This window comes from Gymnodraco acuticeps, unplaced genomic scaffold (genome assembly GCF_902827175.1).
Source record: "Gymnodraco acuticeps unplaced genomic scaffold, fGymAcu1.1, whole genome shotgun sequence".
Taxonomy (NCBI): Eukaryota; Metazoa; Chordata; class Actinopteri; order Perciformes; family Bathydraconidae; genus Gymnodraco; species Gymnodraco acuticeps.
The window spans coordinates 2,273,901-2,294,895 of record NW_022992308.1 but is presented as its reverse complement, the minus strand read 5'-3'; the positions used below and the strand labels follow the sequence as shown (position 1 = coordinate 2,294,895).

At 40.7% G+C, this 20,995-nt stretch overlaps 3 protein-coding genes across 7 annotated transcripts; 2 read left to right on the top strand and 1 right to left on the bottom strand.

The window, feature by feature from the left end:
- Positions 1–851: 851 nt before the first annotated feature.
- On the bottom strand, positions 852–3,112 carry LOC117541088. Of its 2 annotated transcripts, none has more exons than XM_034208172.1 (6): positions 3,001–3,112; positions 2,556–2,878; positions 1,933–2,289; positions 1,676–1,804; positions 1,481–1,539; positions 852–1,375 (listed from the first exon to the last, which is right to left on the bottom strand). In XM_034208172.1, exons 2-6 carry the CDS (start codon positions 2,875–2,877, stop codon positions 1,241–1,243), a joined length of 1,002 nt encoding a protein of 333 aa, XP_034064063.1. In that variant the 5' UTR covers position 2,878; positions 3,001–3,112; the 3' UTR covers positions 852–1,240. The 2 variants fall into 2 exon arrangements, with proteins under 2 accessions (XP_034064063.1, XP_034064064.1); XM_034208173.1 differs by having other exon boundaries at positions 1,481–1,506.
- Positions 3,113–8,204: 5,092 nt separating this feature from the next.
- On the top strand, positions 8,205–10,993 carry LOC117541084. 4 transcript variants are annotated; one of them, XM_034208164.1, is made up of 6 exons: positions 8,205–8,289; positions 8,389–8,733; positions 8,828–9,157; positions 9,511–9,627; positions 10,337–10,404; positions 10,691–10,993. In XM_034208164.1, the coding sequence occupies exons 1-6, from the start codon at positions 8,247–8,249 to the stop codon at positions 10,841–10,843; spliced, it is 1,056 nt and encodes a 351-aa protein (XP_034064055.1). In that variant the 5' UTR covers positions 8,205–8,246; the 3' UTR covers positions 10,844–10,993. The 4 variants fall into 4 exon arrangements, with proteins under 4 accessions (XP_034064055.1, XP_034064056.1, XP_034064058.1 ...); XM_034208165.1 differs by having other exon boundaries at positions 9,511–9,628; positions 10,341–10,404; XM_034208167.1 differs by lacking the exon at positions 9,511–9,627.
- A 5,867-nt stretch (positions 10,994–16,860) lies between these two features.
- LOC117541087 lies at positions 16,861–20,474 on the top strand. Its single transcript, XM_034208170.1, has 6 exons — positions 16,861–17,963; positions 18,119–18,463; positions 18,555–18,893; positions 19,354–19,467; positions 20,080–20,144; positions 20,319–20,474. Exons 1-6 carry the CDS (start codon positions 17,921–17,923, stop codon positions 20,457–20,459), a joined length of 1,047 nt encoding a protein of 348 aa, XP_034064061.1. The 5' UTR covers positions 16,861–17,920; the 3' UTR covers positions 20,460–20,474.
- Positions 20,475–20,995: the final 521 nt, after the last annotated feature.

The following is a 20,995-nucleotide window of genomic DNA, read 5'->3' as shown; positions in this document are numbered from 1 at the left end:
TGGGCCTGCTTGTCAGTGTAGCCGTTGCATGTGGCTTTGCTTGTTCTCACACCAGACATGAAAGGCCTTTACAAAGTGATGAGAGGCTAGAAGGATGGAGGTTTTCAGTTGCCCCCCGCCATATTTTCATGCTGTACATTTTTAGACATGTTTTATAAAGTTGTGGTGGCTAAAACACCGACCAAGTTGCAGTTCATGTTCAGTATATTAGCAGCTGAGCCACTGCCCCTGCCATGTATTTCATTTGTCACCATTTATTATGTACCAAATGACACTGCAATCCCTAGTGTAGTGATTTCACACAACACAAAAATCTTCGACGTACCGATGCACTATATGAAAAGTGGGGTATTAAAAAAACTGACTAGGATACATCCTATGGAAACATTTGTCCAGATATTTCACTCTGGATCAATGTGTGGTCTAACCGGCAGACCCTTGCCCCAATTGTTGCTGAAATACTCGTTTCATATATACATAACTAACAGCATGGGTTAATGTTGATGGTCAAATGAGGGACATGTTGTGTATTTTAAGAATGATTTGTGAATAGCTTTACCGTATTTATGCCTCAGACTTTGCGCAAAATCTAATCCAACAGTTACACACATATTTAGGTGTAGACTATCACCATTAAAGCTATAACAATGTGCGTCATGTAACCAATGTACTTTTATTTATAATTTAAAAAAAAAGTTATACAATGATTTTAAGCAGATTGGACATCATTTCAAAATGATATATATTTTTTGTTTCCAGGTTATAACATTTCTCCAATTTCTGAAAGTGAAGCAAGATATTTACAACATTGATGGAAACTTCTGAAGCAATGGAGACGACACTCAGAGAGAAACTGGGTGAGCTGGAACTTTAATGGCAAACACTGATGGTTTATTATTGAGTTACGGCCGGAGAACTGACAAGACGTGTTGCCACCACGAGGTGACACAGCGGTTGCCAAACCAATTCTGAAGATCTCTACCCTAGACCCATGTATTTAGCTGGTTCTGAGAGAATAATCAATATTGAGCATAACAAGATAAAACAGGCAAAGCACTAAAACACCTCTTTCAGCTGACGCCAACAGGCAGGAATAGGGAGACAAAACACTGAGAGCACAGCAGCCCAAGGTGGCAGGCCTATGCTCAGTGAGGGCAGTACAAACTGACTGGGTCAAAGGTATGGGCCTAGGAAGATATATCCCCAACAGTAAGCTTTAATCAGAAAGTCCAGTATATTGTTAGTCCATCACTGAATACATGACATCGGTGTAGATCGTCTCTCCCTCTGCTGATTTTGTATTCTTCCTGTTTGCTCTGCCAGTTTTCCTCTTCGTGAAGCTGTGTGCAGAATACATTATTGTGTCCTCATCTCTCTGCAAAAAAGTATGGAAACATTATTGAGGTGGCAAAAGTTAGGATTTACATGTAGAAAAAATGATTCAACAACTTTTTTCAGTCACATCTTCTCTTTTTTGTACCTGCTGCCTCTGCTGATCACCGCTGGCTGGTACGGGATTTGTTTGCAGAGAAACAGAAGCTGTATTATGAAATAAAATACATGTGATGACATATGATGTAGGTACAATTATACACATTTGTAATGTAAATCTAATGTAAAAAGGTGAGCTTTGCCCAAAGACTGATTGATTGAGGTATGAGAAACTTTATTTTACCGTTGCAACACCCACAAGTCTTCATCTCGATATTATGAATCAGGGAGGCGATAACAATCAGACTTATAGCAAAAGGAGCAGCTAACAGAAGCAGAACTACGATGGCCTGCTGATCCCACAACTTAGGTGCTAAAATCATGGAGAAAAGGAGCAAATGTGAAAAATCACAATGCATGTAAATTGGATTTTGGTTGATAAGGGTTTCCACCAGATACAAATGAATGATTATTAAAGATGTGTAAACGCTCTGCAGTTACCTTCAATGTCCAGTTTTGTTCCATGTCCAAATAATATCTCCCCACATGTGGCCACAGCACAGTAATAAGTCCCAGCATCAGAGGAGTTGACGTTTTTAGAAAAGTTGTAGATACATTTCCGTGGAGAGCTAGCCTCAGGACTATTCTCACAATCATCTCCGCTGTTTTTATGGCTGTAAATGACACTGGGATGAGATTCATCTGATCCGGCTCTGAACCAGTACACTCTGGTTCTTCCTGGACAAGTTCTGCTCTGAGATTCAGAGAAGACTGTACACTGCAGAGTCACCGAGTCTCCTGGAAGGACCGGATCAGACTGATGGCCTTGAATAATGGCAGTGATATCTGGTTCAGGGCCTGGAAAATATAAATATATAGATAAAGTATACATTTTCAAAGAAAGGTGAAATCTACGTTTGCTGTATTTCATTTCAGAAATCATTCACGCATTTCCCTCTGAGGTAATTTACAATGTTACCCCGCAAAGGGTCAGTAAAGATAAAAGACACAAATAGTAAGCTACCAAAAGGGGTTTAGTACATAACACATTAAGAAAGTAGTAAAATACAATTGTGTTATGTAGCAGACAGTAATAACAAAGATAAACAGTATAAATGATTTACCTTTAACTCTCAGAAATGTTGCATTAAAAAATGTCATGTCAAGTTTGTTTACTTTTAGGCAGTAGTAAACTCCAGTATCGCTTGGCTCTGTTTTACTTATTTGCAGGAGAAAGGTTCCAGGCCCTTGTTTTGCTGTAATGCGAGGATTCTTGTTAACACCATCATAATCAAAAGAAAATGTTCCTCCCAAGACTTCAGGAGTTCCAGGACATGCCTGATCCAGAACATGTTTGTATTCAAGGATTTCTGGCGTGAACAAGTCAAAGTCACATCTTCCCCAACACCAACAGTCTTTGTCTCCAAGATCTGATCGTGTGTGCATCCTGAAAAATATAATAAACACACAGATGATTGCTTTGTGATACATTAAGAATAATTAGCACCCTGCAGAATCATTATCAGAACATGGCAATTCATATAATATATCTCAAGTCTAGATACTTACGCCCCACTCCAAGCATCAGCAGTAAATAAACTATGATCAGCATTTTCTGGTCAATCCACTCGTAGCTGCCGGTAAATTAAATCGTATTCGTGTAGATTCGCCTTAATGTAATCATATGAAGTGGGAGGTTACAATATTAGAGCAACCTGATTGGCCTCTCCTTATTTCATTGTACCACCACAGTGGAAATGATATCACCCTTTGTTCAACCTAAACACATGAAACAAGAGCAAAAGCAAGCTTCTGTTTTTATGTTTCATGTTTGTTTTCCTTTAACTGCACAGAGCGTAAACACACACAACAGATGAATCGAAAACAATCTTGATTTTCTTTTCATGTCCAGATGGACTTTTTTGATGGGGTGAATATTGCTGCTGTCCAGTATGATATACACATGAGTGGCAAACTTAGGCTGTCTGAGGAGCTAAGTAAACAAATACCTTTTGAAGCCACTGAAATGTATTTTACCTATACCATAGTGTTGACTTTTGACCATCGAGCAATTGTGTTACCAGGATTAACTTAAGAAGAGAACAACATTAACATAAGAAGAGAACAATAATTGACATTGAAAATGAAATAAGTGCATACTTACGCCAATTCTTTCACACACACACATACGGGTTTTGGGCCGAGGGCGACACCGTACTTCCGGTATCAACCATTTCACACGAGGTGCATACAGAATATCATAGTCGATTGCCTTAATCAATATAGTCAACTCTAAAATACCACATATATGCATTGGCATGATAATATTATTGTGACAAGTGGGGTATTCACCTGGTGTTTCCAGAAGATAGACGTAGATGCCAAAATCGACCGAAGGCCACTTTTGAGGGTCGTAATTCCATACATTGTACATCCAACAACCCACACAGCTCTAGTTTACGCTGGTAACGACCTAGAGCACACCCCTCAAGTCCAGAGATGTAATCCGAAGACATGCAGCGATTTCTTTCGGTCGTTTAATTCAGAAAAAAACCTAGTGCGCTCTGCCTGGCAACATTAAACTAGCTGTTTATATTAGCATCGCCAGGATTTTTGCCACCTCCAGAAAAATGGCGTCTTTATAAAACAATATATGGCGCGCGTTGCATTGTGGGTAGCTGTGACGTCACAGTGTGTGAAAGAATTGTAAACGAGAGCTGTGTACAATATGATCAATTTGGGGTGAGGCTTCTTGCCCAACAACATCCTGACTGCAGTGGGAATTTAACCAGTGCTCCCCTGATCCAAAGATCAGCACACTTACCCACTAAGCCGCAGCCTCCTTCAGGGGCGGACTGGCCATTGGGAATACCGGGAGTTTTCCCGGTGGACCGGTACCGAAGTGGGCCGGTCGGACAATTCACGAGCAGCCCCTCCCGTTGACAATTGACTAGCGGTACCGAGTTGGGCAGGTCGGCTGGTCGAGTTTCCTGGGCTGATTTTTAGTCCCAGTCCGCCCCTGGCCTCCTTCATCCACGTGGGTCCGCAGTTAATTTAGATTTCTGCAGGATTTTTGTTTTAAACTGACTATTACATGGGAGGAAACAATGAACAAATATCTGATTGTTCAGTCATTATTTTGGCTTTGTTGGTGTTGCACCAAAGTGGAAAATATGACCTTCCCATCTGCACACATTACAGCACCAGCAGTTAGGTTTTGACATGATTCATTGCTAAAATGAACACGCTTAAAGCCAATTTCCTGGTCACAGAAATGTGAAATTAATCATTTGTATGCTGGCTAATAAAGGAAGATACATTTGCAGTTAAAGGTTGCTCCATTATTTTGGGGAGTTACAGATTTGTGTTAAAAAGGACGTTCAAAGTTCAACTTTTAAAAACACTCCTACGCAAACGCAACGTTTTTTTTAAATATTTCCTGATAAAATATGCCTAGGTATTTTAAACTTGATCCCTCCAGTTTGTAAATGGTTTGCTCCTGTAACAAATGTGTTTGATGGATTGTAGTGAACAATGCAGAAAAGTCCTATGAATGTATCCAAAGTAGACCAGTTTAAGAACTGCCACTAATTTGATGAATGTGTAAGCAAACACACTAAAGGAATTGAAACTGAAACTTCCTGTGATCCTGCGCTCTGTAGCAAATGATTAACTCTGACACTTTCAGAATTGGGATTAGATTAGATTCCAAGGACGTAGCAAAATGTTTAAATTTGTCTGGATTTCCTGAAAGGGATTATGGAAGTGATCAAAACCTAATTTCTCATTTGCTAACTGCCATATTTTAGTGATAGTAAAATGATTTATCAAAAACATATATATTTTTAGAATAGCTGATTATTCATTATAAAAAAGGTACTGATACCATTCACATTTCAAAATAAATGCATCATTGGTATGCATCCAAAAATGTATAGGCCTGTGTCTCTAGGACTTATCCTACCACATTGTTGTTGCCATTTATTTAAACGTTTATATAATTTTTTGATTTGTGTAGACACAGAAAATATAAGCTGCCGTTTGCCACATTGATAAGGACAGAGGAACCATATTAATTACTGTGCACACCAGCCAATTGGATGCTCCACGTCATAAATGATGAACACCCCCTCTGCCTGTCAGTCACTTCAGCAGGAAGAGCACAGCACAGAGTTGGGCTGTTAAAACATCCGTCCTCTACAATACACTTCATTTCAGAGAGCTTTAGAGGAGGAAGCAGAGCGGCACTCTCAGAGAATCAAAGGAACACATTTGTCCTGAGACGATTTACAGTTTTCTCTCCTGTATATTTGTTCTCCCGGAAGAGAAAACTAATGTACACCAAGGAAACAAAACAGATAAATAAACCGACTATTTACAAGGCGCTTAACATAAAACAATCCTGTACCGCCATAGTGTCTGTGCACTCTTACACTACTGATACTTATTAAAGGAACACCTATCAAGATAATGCAGTCCAGTAAAACTCCCCACACATCATTTTTACAAAAAATAAAGATTTAGGGTTTCTTGACAACTCAAAGGTGTATAGAGAATATCATAAGAAATATAAATAGCTTATCTATCTATATGGCCAACTATTTACAGAACATTGTCAGAGCTGCAGGTTGTGGTTCGTGGCTTTCTTCAGGGTCAACAGTTGTTGACATTGACAACAAGCCATAACATGCCTTGTGCTTTCACACAAACAGTCAGATATAAATGCATTCACACTGACAACCAGATGACGCATGGAAACTTCAGTGCTGCTGTGGTTGGGCTTCACACTGAGGTGTGAATACAAAGGGACGCTTACCTTTATCATTCTATAAACTTCAGTAAGCTTGGCTTGCACTGCTGATATACTTTTTTTTGTTTCAAATGGCAAGTGGAATACTACTAGTCACACTATGTGATGATCCTTTTTAATTTAACATACTGCAAGTTATTGCCTTTTATCTGTAGTTGCAGTTAGTCTGGGGAGGTGCCCATCATTTCCTGGTCCAACCCCCGTCTTTCAGTCAAAGCAGGAATTTGAACCGTGATCTAACATGGTGATATAATTGCTGCCTGTCTAATTGAATGTTTGATGAATCAATACAGTTAGATTGTAAATTAGATAGATGCCTCTAAATCTTTAGATATAATCTTGAGATAGAAATATTTTTACTTTAAATGAGCATGTGTAAAACTAAAGTCTGCTGAAGTTTCATGTAGCTCTCACTTCACTACACATCCTGTTGAAGCCCATAGTTCTGAGTAACAGCCTTGATGCTGGTCAAAGGGTGGAGAGATGGCCACCACAACGCATGACTCTCAGTGTAGCTGTTGCATGTGGCTTTGCTTCTTGTTCTGAAGCAGAAGGTCTTTACAAAGGATGTCAGATCTGAAGGTGGAGTGCTCGATTATATGAAGTACTTTACTTCTGACTTTCTATTTGTATTTAGAACAACAAACATTGTCTTTTGCAAATAAATATCAATTGTGTGTGAATCACAAAATATTCCCCATGTGTTTTGTCAGCCATGCTTCGGTCTCTCCCTCTTAAAAGCACTTTGCAAAAATGAAACATAACATTTATGCTGTGTAAAATATTACACACCACTGCTTTCTCAGTGGAAATTGTCCACAGGCGTAACGATAACATGGTTATTTGCAATACAAATGGCATGGCCTAGTCCCTTATGTTACTGGTTTTACTTGTGCTTATCCTGCTCTAATGCATTGACATGTCTCTTGTTAAAAAGTAATGTTAGGGTTCGATCCTGATACATTTGGTAACATTAGATAATCACAATGATCAAGACTGGTTGTAGGATTATAAAGTTTACAGAAATACAGGATGCACACAATCATATAAGGGCAAAAAAGGAAAAACATTGAGTACTCAGTCAATCTAAAATACATGAAGGCATGCTTTGGAGTTCACTGCCAATAAAGTAAGGGAGTTGTTGGTGTTTAAAAACAAAAAATCAGTGATACTCGACAATATTGTTCAACTTGAGAAAATGACAATGCTCTACCTTACAGAGCACTATCTCACACATACTTTACCCTGTAAGTTCTTCACATCTCTTGGTTTTGGTGAGATTTCCTCTCACCTCTCCCCGACAGCTTTCTACCACCTACACTGTGGCTATTGTAATGTTATGGAACAAAACAGCTAGCCTACATAGAGTGAAATATACAGCATTGAGCAACTCCAACAATGTCTTTGGTGTGTGGAGCCATCCAACTCACTGCTGTTGCTCAGTAAGTATATCCAGTGTGTAAACCAAACATCTTATTAAGCTACAGAATTAGTTTTCTGTGACTTACCATATGGAATCTGCAATGTTCTGTGAAAAATAGATGTGTTTGCTAGCTAGCAGTCGTCATGTTCCCACATTGCTTTCCTGGTGTGTTACACTATTAACCACAGCCATCGGTCTGTTGAATAGAGTGACACTGAAATAATGTCTCTGTGTGTGTATTATTTGTTCTCATGCTGGTATGATGAAACCCTCATTCATAAAATGTGTCAATAGGGTTTTGCTGTTTGAATAGGTCCTGTACTTCTTAGCTAAGCACCCAAAACTGAAACAATATGTTATTGTCTAAATAAAGGGGCTTCTTTGAAAAAATAAAATCTCAGAACATAGAGATTTCTGATCGAAAGAAAATGGTCCACAGGTTTTAAATGTAGGGGAGAGGTAATTTTATACATTTCAGCCAATCACTACAATTGCTACTTTGTAGACGTTGATCTTCTTGTGAACAAACCTTCATTTGGGTGGAAAGACATCAGTCGTGCGAGACGACAGAGCTGCACCACAATGATCGGTCAACTGGCTGCTTTGATTCTTCTTTGTACGATGTGTAAGTGCAATTTTTTATTCCTGTTTGAAAGACAATACCATTTGATGATCTTAAAGATGATCTCCTCCAATAAACCTTTTCTTTGTCTTTTTTCTTTAGCTCTGATTGAATCGGCAGAGGATCCTCACCTGATCTCATTGGCTGTGGTAGAAGTTGGTGGACATTTTACTTATCAATGTCCAGTTTTGGAGATCGAAGGCAAACAATTGTCCTTGTACAAGCAGTCTCTTGGACAAATGGCCCAGCCAGTTTTTAACTTGATTCTTGGCAAACTAACAGTTACTGAACCTTTTTTAGACACACGGTTCACAGCAACAAAAAATGATACTCATTATCTTTTCACAATCAGAAATGTCAGAAAAGAGGACGAAGCAACATATTTCTGTCTCACTGGATGGACGTATTCACTGAGTTTTGGCTTTGGCATCTTCTTGGCTGTGAATGGTAAATATCTATTACTTTCAGTTATTGTGTCAAGTCTCATGTCATACAAATAATTTATATTAAATGTTATGTTTTCTTTTACTAAATCACGCAGATCAGCGGAAATCTTTCTACGTGAAGCAAATTCCGAAGACCAAGTCAGTCCAGCCCGGCGACTCAGTGACTCTGGAGTGTTCACTTATCTCCAAAAACAACGAAAGCGCAGATCACTGTCCAGGTGAACACAATGTTTCCTGGTTCAGATCTGGATCAGGAGAATCCCATCCAAGCATCCTTTACACTCACAGTGACGAACAAACGGAACGCAGTTGTGTCTTCAGTCTGTCCAAAACTATACACAAGTCCTCTGATACCGGGACGTATTACTGTGCTGTGGCTACATGTGGACAGATCCTGTTTGGAGAAGGAACTACAGTGGAGACAAGTACGTTTTAAAGTCTATTTAAATTACATTTGTATGTACACATATATTAAGTGTATAAGTTAGAGTGGATATAGTCATTAACCACAACTATATTCAACAATTATTTAATTGAGACATTAATTATAACTGATGAATGAACCTCCTTTCAACATGCATTATGCAAACATTGAAACTCATTCCTTCGTAAGAATGTATTTTCTCAGATTTTATAAAGCCTTAATAAATACATTTTTCATTGTTTCTTTTATGTCTTAGTCTCAAATAAAAGTCGACGGTACTTAATATCATATCATTTTTTAAATAATATTTTTTGCGGTGTATGTCTAAAAAGTAAGACTTCCTTTGTTTATTAGATTCAGAACTGAACCCAGTTGTCCTTGTGCTTGGAGTGCTGTTGGCCTGCTGTGTGACTGTGATTGCCTTTCTTATTTTCTATGGATACCGAAGGACATTTTGTGAAAATTGCAAAGGTAGGCTCAGCATATTATACTTTAGTTTCAGTTATGCTTTTTTAGGTGGAACCATAACGATCTAATAATCTTGAAAAAATAGCTTGGCTGTGAAAACAGACAATGATTGTCAGGATGGAAGTTTTCACAAGACGTTGAATTGGCTCCAATAAATGATGAAAATATGGAAAATCCATCAATATCCAATTTTTGGCTCAACATAGTGTTTGTGTTTCTATTCAATGCATGAGACGACGGTTCTAATAGTCAAATACCTTTACCTGTGTAAAACCACCATGGCCGCTACTACTGACTCAATAATATCAACTCCAGAGCTGCTTGTTTGTTTTTTGTGTCATAGTGTTACATAATTGTAAACCTGAGGTCACTTAATCTATTGTTTTGAATGCAAAATTATTTATTATTACATTTATTGTGTGTAATACAGAATATCATATTGCAACAGGAATTATTGAACATCTGATCCCAGAAGTACACAATATCCAGGTAGCCTTGAGCAAATAACATTTTCCCTTACTGCTTAAAGCTCTGAAGGAGTTTATTCACAACAACACTGACGGTGAATTAAGCACATTATAAAAAGTCAATGTGTTTAACCAAATAGGAAACAACTGAAAATGTGCAGGTGTTGGATCCTCAGTTTCCTCCAATGTGAGGGTAAACATAATCATGTGTGTATACTCTGAAACCCTGTTTTACATTCAAACAGAGGAAGCATTGAGTGCTTCCCATCATCGTGGACCCGACATGTCAACTGGGGGTCAATCAAATGACATGGTAAATATGTGGTGGTGTGCTTTTTATTTGTTCAAGACACAGATTATAATCAAATTATAAAGTATAATATAACCAACTGATAAGTAGCTAAACTTAATGTATGTTATGTATGCCTGATAAAGAGTGACAAGGTATAAATATAATTACTGATGGCTGAACATTTGACAATAGAAAGTGTGTAAAGATCACTGCAAAGCAATCTCTACTCTAGACATGGTCTATATGTTAAAGTCACCTAATCGCCAAAAAGTTTGTCATTGACGCTCGTTTGTTTTTAATTTTGCAGGACGAAGAAGCGAAGGCAGTGACTTATGCATCAGTGGATTTCTCAACAAGGAAAGTGAAAAGAGGACGGAGAAAGGAGAGAGAAATGCAAAAAGATTGTATGTACTCTGTTGTTAGATCAGATCACTACAACCAGCCACACCCCTCTCTATAGTCAGAGATGTGAGTTGCTTTCTGATTGTGTTGATACAGGAAGTGTGCCAGCATTACTGTAAGGTGTCATCTAGGTCGACATGTCTGTGGAACTGTTTGCTTCTGTTTTTTTGTTGACATAATAAAACTTGATATTTATAGTGTCCCCTAATATTGAGTAACTGTATCTTCACTCAACTACTACAACATACACAGTATGCCTGTGAATTAGGTGTTAGCGTCCTTAAATAAACAATGCTTGGATTTCGTCCTTCATCCAAGACTGCGGTGAGGGACTCAGGGCAACAAATCTGTCATCCAGTTGAAGGATAGTTATCTTTTAACTGATGATCGATATATATTTATGGTTAGAATAAAGATAAAGATTTGTGTTAAAATCATAATGTGACAATATAACATAACAGCCAAAACAACGTAATTCGAGCAATTAGCATAACATTAATAGCAACCGCCCTTAGCGGACTTCCTTTTGTAACAGGCATAAAGTGAATGTTGGGTTTCGGTTTTACTTAAAATACAAAAAGAGTCTCCTACGTCAAAGTCCTGTGCTTATGTTGAGCGATCCAACAACCGTCCCACCCTTATTGGACTTTCTCGCTTACTGTATTTTATATTAAACCACGTAACTTTCAGTAACGATTGCAAGAGACAATCTTCTCTGCGCTTCGTTCATAGTACTAAGTCACTTACGAGAACATTGAAATTCAACGTTTCCATTGATTACAGACACATAAGGCGCATTCACACCACAGTACTTTTCCCACTTTAGTTCATGAGAACTCTTTCGTTCTCATGAACTAAGTACAGATCGCGTTCACACCGGAATAAGTTCCCTGAGGGAAGATTACGTCACTTCTTCTTCTGCTTTGGGTCACTCACCTACAGACTGCTCCAGTACCGGCCCCAGCAGCCATGGTTCCGGCTTCACTACCGGCCCCAGCAGCCATAGTCCCGACTCCAGTTTCGGCTCCAGTACTGGCTCTTCGGCCGATGCCAGCTTCCTGTGTCCTGTCAGCTTACCGACCGTCTCATGTCTCCTCTCGAGTTCCCTCTCAAGTTCCTTCTCAGGTCCCCTCTCAAGTCTCCTCTCGATTCTCCTCTCGAGTCTCCTCTCAAGTTCCCTCTGGAGTCTTTTTTCAAGTCATCTCTCGAGAGCTCTCTCAAGTCACCTCTCAAGTCTCCTCTCGAGTTTCCTCTTAAGTCACCTCTCGAGTTCCCTCTCAAGTTCCCTCTCAGGTCCCCTCTCAAGTCTCCTCTCGAGTCTCCTCTTGAGTCCCCTGTCAAGTTCCTTCTCAGGTCCCCTCTCGAGTCTCCTCTCGAGTTCCCTCTCAAGTTCCTTCTCAGGTCCCCTCTCAAGTCTCCTCTCGATTCTCCTCTCGAGTCTCCTCTCAAGTTCCCTCTGGAGTTCTTTTTCAAGTCATCTCTCGAGAGCCCTCTGAAGTCACCTCTCAAGTCACCTCTCGAGTTCCCTCTCAAGTTCCCTCTCAGGTCCCCTCTCAAGTCTCCTCTCGAGTCTCCTCTTGAGTCCCCTGTCAAGTTCCTTCTCAGGTCCCCTCTCGAGTCTCCTCTCGAGTTCCCTCTCGAGTTCCCTCTCAAGTTCCCTCTCAGGTCCCCTCTCAAGTTTCCTCTCGAGTCTCCTCTTGAGCCCCCTGTCAAGTTCCTTCACAGGTCCCCTCTCGAGTCTCCTCTCGAGTTCCCTCTCAAGTTCCCTCTGGAGTCCTTTTTCAAGTAATCTCTCGAGTGCCCTCTCAAGTCACCTCTCAAGTCTCCTCTCGAGTGCCCTCTCAAGTCACCTCTCAAGTCTCCTCTCGAGTTCCCTCTCGAGTCTCCTCTCGGGTCCCTGCCCGGTGTCCTGGTCCGTTGGAGGTTCCGTTGGGGGTCCTGCCGGCTCCATGTCCTGTCCCGTTGGGGGTCCCACCGACTACTCTTCTGCCGGGGGTCCTGCCGGCCCTATGTCCTGTGCCGTTGGCGGTCCAGCCGACACCTGTTTCGTCGGGGGTCCTGCCAATCCTATGTTCTGTGCCGTTGGAGATCCCGCCGACTACTCTTCTGCCGGGGGTCCTGCCAATCCTATGTTCTGTGCCGTTGGAGACCCCGCCGACTACTCTTCTGCCGGGGGTCCTGCCAACCCTATGTCCTGTGCCGTTGGAGGCCCCGCCGACTACTCTTCTGCCGGGGGTCCTGCCAATCCTATGTTCTGTGCCGTTGGAGACCCCGACGACTACTCTTCTGCCGAGGGTCCTGCCAGCCCCATGTCCTGTGCCGTTGGAGGCCCCGCCGACTACTCTTTTGCCGGAGTTTCCTGCCAACACCGTGTCCTGTCCTGTTTCGTGTCCCATCGACCAAGGTCCGTCGTGGGACCCACTGACACCAGCCCAGGTTCCGTCCAGGGTCTCGTCTACGCCTGAACCGCCAGGGGTTCCACCAGCTCCTGCCCGTCCTTGTGCCCGATCTCCTGAGTTCCCAGCAGCTTTCGCCCTAGAGCCCGGTCTCCTGAGTTCCCCAGCCGAGGACTCCACCATGAATACTGCCTTTCCCCCGGGCCGTCCGCCCGAGAACTCCATCATGGGCTCTGCCTTGCCCCCGGGACGTCCACCCGAGAACTCCACAATGGGCTTTGCCTTGCCCCCGGGCCGTCCGCCCGAGGTCTCCACCATGAACTCTGCCTTGCCCCCGGGCCGTCCGCCCGAGAACTCCATCATGGACTCTGCCTTGCCCCTGGGCCGTCCGCCCGAGACACCCACCCTTTTGGATATTTTGGGGGGGGGGGGGGTTCTGTCACGATTCTTGCGTTATATCACGTTTTTAGTTTTGTATGTCTTGTTATGGGTGTTTTGCTGTTCTCCCCGTCATGTTTTCCTCCTTGTGTATTGTCTGGTCCTTCTCCCTGTGTTTTCCTCCCTGTCGTTAGTTTCCCTGGTGTGTCTAATTGTCTGATTGTGTTTACCTGTTTCCCTTCTGTGTCTCCTGTGCTCATCAGCGTCAGCCCCGCCCCTGATTGTCCCCACCTGTGTCTTGTTATCCTGTGTTTAAATTCTCCTGTCTCCCAGTGTTCAGTGTCTGTTGGTCTTGTCTCTTGCCATGGTCAGATCTATGCTCTCTGTGCTCTTGAAACGTTTTGTTCCTCACTACGTGAGCGCTTTCATTTTGTTCTCAATTTTTGTCATCTCAACTTGAGATTTGCTAGTGACCATTTTTTTTAGGGGTGCACCGAATGGGAAATTCTTGGCCGAAACCGATACCGAAAATAGGAAACAGTTGGCCGAAAACCGAATGCCGAAAATGATTAATAGAAATATATATATATAATGTATACATTTTTTACCAATGTTGTTCAGCTACCTGATTATGGAAATAGACATGATTATGGCAAAACTTAACTTAAATAATAATCACTATTATGGGTCCATAAAACATTTATTCAGCACTTTTTAATGCATACAGTACATTTATATATGTCATGTATTATTGCTAAAAAACATTATATCGCAGTCTTAGTGTCGCCAACTCGTTTCTAATATGCAAAGACAACAAATGCGTCTCTGATGTATTTTCGATCAGACGAGATCTCTCTCCCCCGTCTGTGTGCGAGGGGGCGGGGCAGTTTACACACACGCAGCTGCTACATGCAGCGGAGCACACTGCGGAGATGGCGGAGAGAACGCGCTCCGAGGTGTGGTTAAACTTTACCCGTCTCGATGTGGAGAATACTTGTTACCATAAGTGCAATAAGAGTTTATCATGTAAGCACGAGCAATTTGTCTAAACATTTAGCAAAAGTGCACCGCATGCAGACGGAGGAATGTACCGGGTTCGACCGTCTTTCTAGCAGCTCTGTAGCCCCATCCACGAGTAACGTTTCCACGTCAGGTGTTATGTATGCTAGCAGCAAGACACGGAGTTAACTACATTATACAAACATGGGTTAATGATTAGAGGAAACTGAGGTATTTAGTTTGTTAAAATTTCAGCTATTCTGTTTACAGTCTGCCATCAGATTATTTAATACGATTTGTTAAAGGCTCAGGGCAATCTCGATGACAAAGGTCAATGTCCCCCCCCCCCCCCCCCCCCCCCTGTGAGCCAGCCGCGAGCATGGTCGCCGCGTCTTTATTAGGTCATCACAACAACACGTTAGGTTACCAACGTAAGCCTGTTCTGACATTCGGTGATATTTTTTCGGTGCTAAAACCCTTTCGGCCGAAAGCCGAAAGTGCCTTTTTAACCATTTTCGGCCGATAATTTTCGGTGGCCGAATATTCGGTGCATCCCTAATTTTTTTTGTTCATCTTGCTGTATTTTGGAAAAATAAAAGATCTTACCAATACTTTACCTCTGTCTCCCGGGTCTTGCAATTGGGTCTAGTGTTCATTTACCGTTTTGTCTTCTCTTTGCGATGCTTAATCGATTTGAAACCAAGTCTAACGTAGCTTAAACTTAACCTTAGCTTTCTAGCTAACACAACACATGCATGTATACTTTCTCTGTGGGTTTTTTTTTAGTGACGAATGAAGCTGGATGTTGTGGTGGTCTTGTCACTGATCTTTATGCGGCAGACCCTGCATACCGCTGTTCTCTTCTTATTACCGTCATCGACAACATAATCCTTGAATCCAAACTTCACTATTTTTGGAGTAAAGCTAGCCGCCGCTCATAGGCGGCGCGTGAGGCTCAGGTTTGGGAAGGCTAAATAACTTTTTTTTACCTGACGCTGCCCGCCCCCGGCGTCAATAGAAAAGAGATCAACTTAGTGAAAGCACCGCCTGCTGACCAATCAGAGCTCAGTGTGCGGAGTTTAAATCTATCAAGTCATATTACAGGATAAAGGAAATACAGTTTAAACTGCCGTATGCAGAGCAGATGCCGACGTGTCGCATTTATCATTCATATCACACAATATCACATCAATCAGATTTCCTTATCTGAGTCAGCTTCTCGAGCTGTATCTAGCCGTGCAACACTTACAGTGTCACATACTGTATGCAGACGCATTATTTTAAGCAACACATTAAGTTGACGAAACACTCAACTCAAATGTAATTAAAGTCAGATCCTCTCGTGTCTTGGGGCAGTGATATCATAAAACTGTTGTACGCTTTCAAAAACTCTGTAGTTTATTTATTTTTTAACCAGTTGTTCTATATTCACCTTGCAGGTGCAACTATGTGGCTTGTATCCTGGATTATATGTTTAAGTCATGGATGTTTAAAGTTCATATTTGTCTAATATTAGTTTACTTTTCATTAATGAAGTATGACGCTGCGCTGTCAGTACACTTGTCCATGTTTGTGATTGGTCAAATGTAGCTAACCCCGCCCCTTTCACGTGAACGCGCTCTCAGCTGGAGAGAGAAACCCTGGCTTGATTTACCGAGTTGATAACCAGTGTCGTAGGACCGCTTAGCGAGATCTCGTTTGTTAGGGTTAGTTAAGATAACGCAAACATATCCAGGGTATATTTGACTGGCTTCGTACAGGGCACAGGTGGCTGCATAGCAGCGCTAATGTCAAAGACACACACATTACATTATATTTTTATTTTACCAGGATGCAGTGACACAAATATTTGGGAAGGCTTAGCCTTCCCTAGCCTATAGTACCCGCCGCCCCTGCCGCCGCTGCATGTAAGCTGACACTCCTGCCTTCTAGTGGGTTGCCAGGTTTGCGCGCATGGCGCATCACGTTTTTCGAAAAAACTAAACGTAATATCTCACTACAAAAACAAACGCAAATATTTAATTTTAAACAGTCAAGTCCTTTCAAGTCATCTGTCTCAAGCTTAAGTCAAGTCTCAAGTCATGAATACCAAGTCAAGTCAAGTCTTTTATCAATGTTAGTCAAGCAAGTCTCAAGTAAAATAATATGCGACTCGAGTCTGACTCGAGTCAAGTCATGTGACTCGAGTCCCTACCTCTGCTGAACAAACACCCACTTGACAAACAAATGACGAGTGGAAATGTGGGCATGGCTGTGGTTGGGCTGCCAAATTAGGGTATGCTTTCAAAGTCACATTTCCTTCAATGTCATTCTTAAAAGTTTCATGAGGTTATACAAACTTACCCTTTCAGTAAAACAGTATTTTAGTCATGCATTGACAGTGAAGGTGTCTTTAGTGCTGTTTTAAAGTTTGTGTGCTGTTTGACTTTGTACAGCTCAAATAACACATGAAGAGGTGAATAACGTTGGGCACACGTGTTCTCAGAGTCAGACGTAAACAGTATCAACTCAGAATCACTGTGTTGGCTCTTTTGTTTTTCTTCGTAATGTGATTTACAGTACATAAAGCCGACACATACTGTGTTAAAGTGAACACTATGAGTGACAATGATTAAACTAAAATTAGATTTATGTTTCCTTGTGAAACACTTCCCTTCTTGCACCTCTAACCTCATTACATATCCTGTAGGGCAGGTCTCTTCAGAGGAAACAGATTCAGTGGTCGGTCAAAGGAAGGGAAATGGCTTTTTCTCTGTCACTGTAGCTGTGACATGTGCATTTACTCTTGCTTTGATGTAAAATGACTGACTGCTTTGAGACTAGAAAGAAAAGTTATGCGTACAAAATGTTTACTCATTCATTATTTGGCAAAAAATCTGCAACAAAAATGCATTTGGACAAAAATAGCTCTATTACAAAGTAATGCATTACTGCACCAGACCTACATCATGTCCTAAAGGTACTGATATTTCAGTGACAAAATGAATGACCACGTACACACATTTACAGTGAGCTTCAATAGCAAAATGCTTTTGACACGGACAAGAATAAAAGTAAATTCCCATTGCAGTGGAAATTCTGTACAATGTTGTGACAGGAAGTTTGTCTGTCAGTTGTTTAGTCGTCTTTTGTGTGTCTGCAGCGTATCAGTATGTCACACAATGTCACATGGTGTTTGATCAGACAGTTTTTCCATTTCATTGAAAAGGGGACATGATCGAAGGTTTGGTAAATTGAGGGCCGAGGTCTGCCTTTCAGCCAATCACAATGACTTCTACTTTGTTAACCTTGATGAATTTTGGGTAAATGTTCCATTTGGGTGCGCAGACATCAGCAGTGCAAGGGAAGGGCTCTGTGGTACAATGATGGGAAGACTGGCTGCTCTGTTTCTTCTAAGGACATTGTGTGAGTGCAACTTTACTTACTACTGAAAGACGAGTACTACTATTTTCGAAAGGTCGTATTCAAGTTTAGACAAGTTTAACAATTAGTATTACTGTATTATCTTATACATTTTCATTGTCTTATCTTTGTGTTTGTCCTGTTGTCTCTTTATTCAGCCCTGATTCAAACTGCAGAGGTTCCTCACCAGATATCTTTGACTCTGATGGAACTTGGTGGTAATTTGACTCTGACATGTTCAGTCTTTAAAAATGAAGCGGGGATGGTTTACTGGTATAAGCTGAAGCTTGGATATATGTTTCAAACTGTTGCGGCAGGAACTTTTGACAAAATACAACTTCAAGGACAATTTAACAACTCAAGATTCAACATCACAAAACGGCATGCTCAGAATATTTTAAACATCAAAAATGTCACAAAAGAAGATGAAGCAATGTACTTCTGTCAAGCAGGGTCGGCATACAAAATGGAAATGATTTACGGCACACTTTTAGTTGTGAATGGTAAAGTATATTCATTTCAATTACTTAATTTGCTACATTGGAAAATCCTTAAAATCAGTTACTTTATTCTTAATGTTTGTCCATCACACAGATCATAAAAATCTGAAGAAATCTATCTACGTGAAGCAAAGTCCGAAGACTCAGTCAGTCCAGCCCGGCGACTCAGTGACTCTCCAGTGTTCACTCCTCTCCAAACACAAAGAAAATGCACATCAGTGTCCAGACGAACACAATGTGTACTGGTTCAGATCTGGATCAGGAGAATCCCATCCAAGCATCATTTACACTCACAGTGAGGAACAAAAGGAACGCAGTTGTGTCTTCAGTCTGTCCAAAACTATACACAACTCCTCTGATAGCGGGACGTATTACTGTGCTGTGGCTACATGTGGACAGATCCTGTTTGGAGAAGGAACTACAGTGGAGACAAGTACGTTTTTTAAAGTTGAATTCTGAAATCTTTAGTACATTTTGAACATTAATGCTAGTCAGATATATTGGATACATATTGATAAAGTGTATATAGAATATCAATAAATGACAGATGCTAGTTTGCATTTATTTATCTTAGGATAAATATTTGTTTCTAAATATCTATCTGCATAGTCAAGTTGCATCTTTCAGTCAAACAGATTCACAGCTCTTTGATATTTTAACTCTTGGTCCAAGTAGATACACTGTTTTGTCATGCACTTGAAAAAGTTGGTGCAATAAAAAAAACATGTCCTTAAACAGAAGGCTATTTGTGACCATAATGTAAAGTAATGATTGATCGACAAAGCCAAATCAATTCTCTAAATGTGACAGTATTTTTAACAGACAATATTGACAGAAATGTAAATCTCTGAAAATTGTAATGAGGAGTTAAGTGTCTATTTTTCTAATTCCAGGATCAAAACTGGACGCAGTTGTCCTCGTACTTGGAGCACTGTTGGCCTGCTCTTTGACTTTAATCGTCATCCTTACTTTCTACGTAAATCGAGGAGTTTGTCGACACTGCAAAGGTAGGTTCCTAAATCATACAGCAATGTTTTAGGCATTGATTTTTGTTCTAAATTGTAGGAATGTAGTTGTATTGTAACTTCGGTTAATTTTACCCAGTAATAACAGGCCCAACATCACATTGGGCTTAAACCCAAGCACATAACATTCATACACTTTGTGTCTCCTACAGAGGCCTTTTATATGTTAATTGTTGAATCATTTTCTTCCCAAGCTTCCCTCTTTCTAATCCTCATCAAGCAAGTATAAGTATTCATTTAACAGTTTAACCCAAAGGATATACATTTTGAGCTTTCTGTAAAATGGTTGCGAGTTTGAGTCCTGGGTTATCTCAACATCCTTTCAAATGTCTTCATCTGTCAAAAGGGGAAATGCAACTTAAATGATTAACTCTAAAATAGTCATCTCTATGCAGACATGTCATGTATGATGTCACCATACATGTACTCAACATATTCTGTGAACTCATAACTACAGTTTCATGTAGTTATATTTCTAAGTTTAATTCAAAAGTAAAAGTCCCACAAAAGGGCAAAACTCCAGACTCTACTTAAAAATTCAGCGGACAATTGAACAATTGAACCCCATCAAACATTATTTAACTTTTTCTGCAGTAGCAACGTGTACCACCCGTAATCCTAGAGCCAACGAGGCGGCAGTGGATGAATCAACTGACCTGGTAAATATATTTGTAACTTTGAAACTATGCACCAAATGTGGAGGCAAAAAGCATCCTCGTACATTTTCTGACTTTAGATTCAATCATTCAAAGACTTGGTTTGGATTAAGTGTTTTTCATTTCACAGAACTAATATTTAAGGAATGTATGTTTAATAGACTATATGATTTGCAGGATGGAGGCGAAGAGGCGGTAAACTATGCAGCACTGAATTACTCCACAAGAAAAGTGAAAAAAGTGAAGCAAGAGTTACCACAGGAGTGTGTGTACTCCGCTGTGAGAGCAAACCACATACAGCACCATGCGCCCGTGTGAGCTTTAGCTCAGCTTTGCATGTTTTTAACAAATGTTTTGCTGTTGATTACTTTGCTTTATAATTTGCTTTTAAAAAGCTAGTTGTTGATGTGACATGCATAAAAGAACACTGCTTGTTGCACAGGCATGAGGAGGCGACTGAGAATGCCTCAAGTTGAAATCAATAAACTTTTCAAACACCCGGAGAGAAAATGTGGTTTAATCAATGTTCATCAAAAAACCAAGGCTGCATATAAGAGACTACACACATGTACATGTTATGACTGTGCATTGTTCTTCAATCTGAATTTAAATAAATGTTGGTATACTTGAGCCAGAGTAGCCATGTGTGTTGTACTGTGGCTCATGTGCCTTTCTATGATCAGGGCCTCGCAGTGGATGCAAATAATTGAAAATGTGTCCTCTTGATAATCATCACCCAACAGCATATACAGTGACTCCGAAACAGAGCAGTGTGTAACATTACTGTGTAGAATATATCAAAGTAAAAATGTTTGCTAATATTGATTTAATGACAAAAATGGCTGGTTACTTTT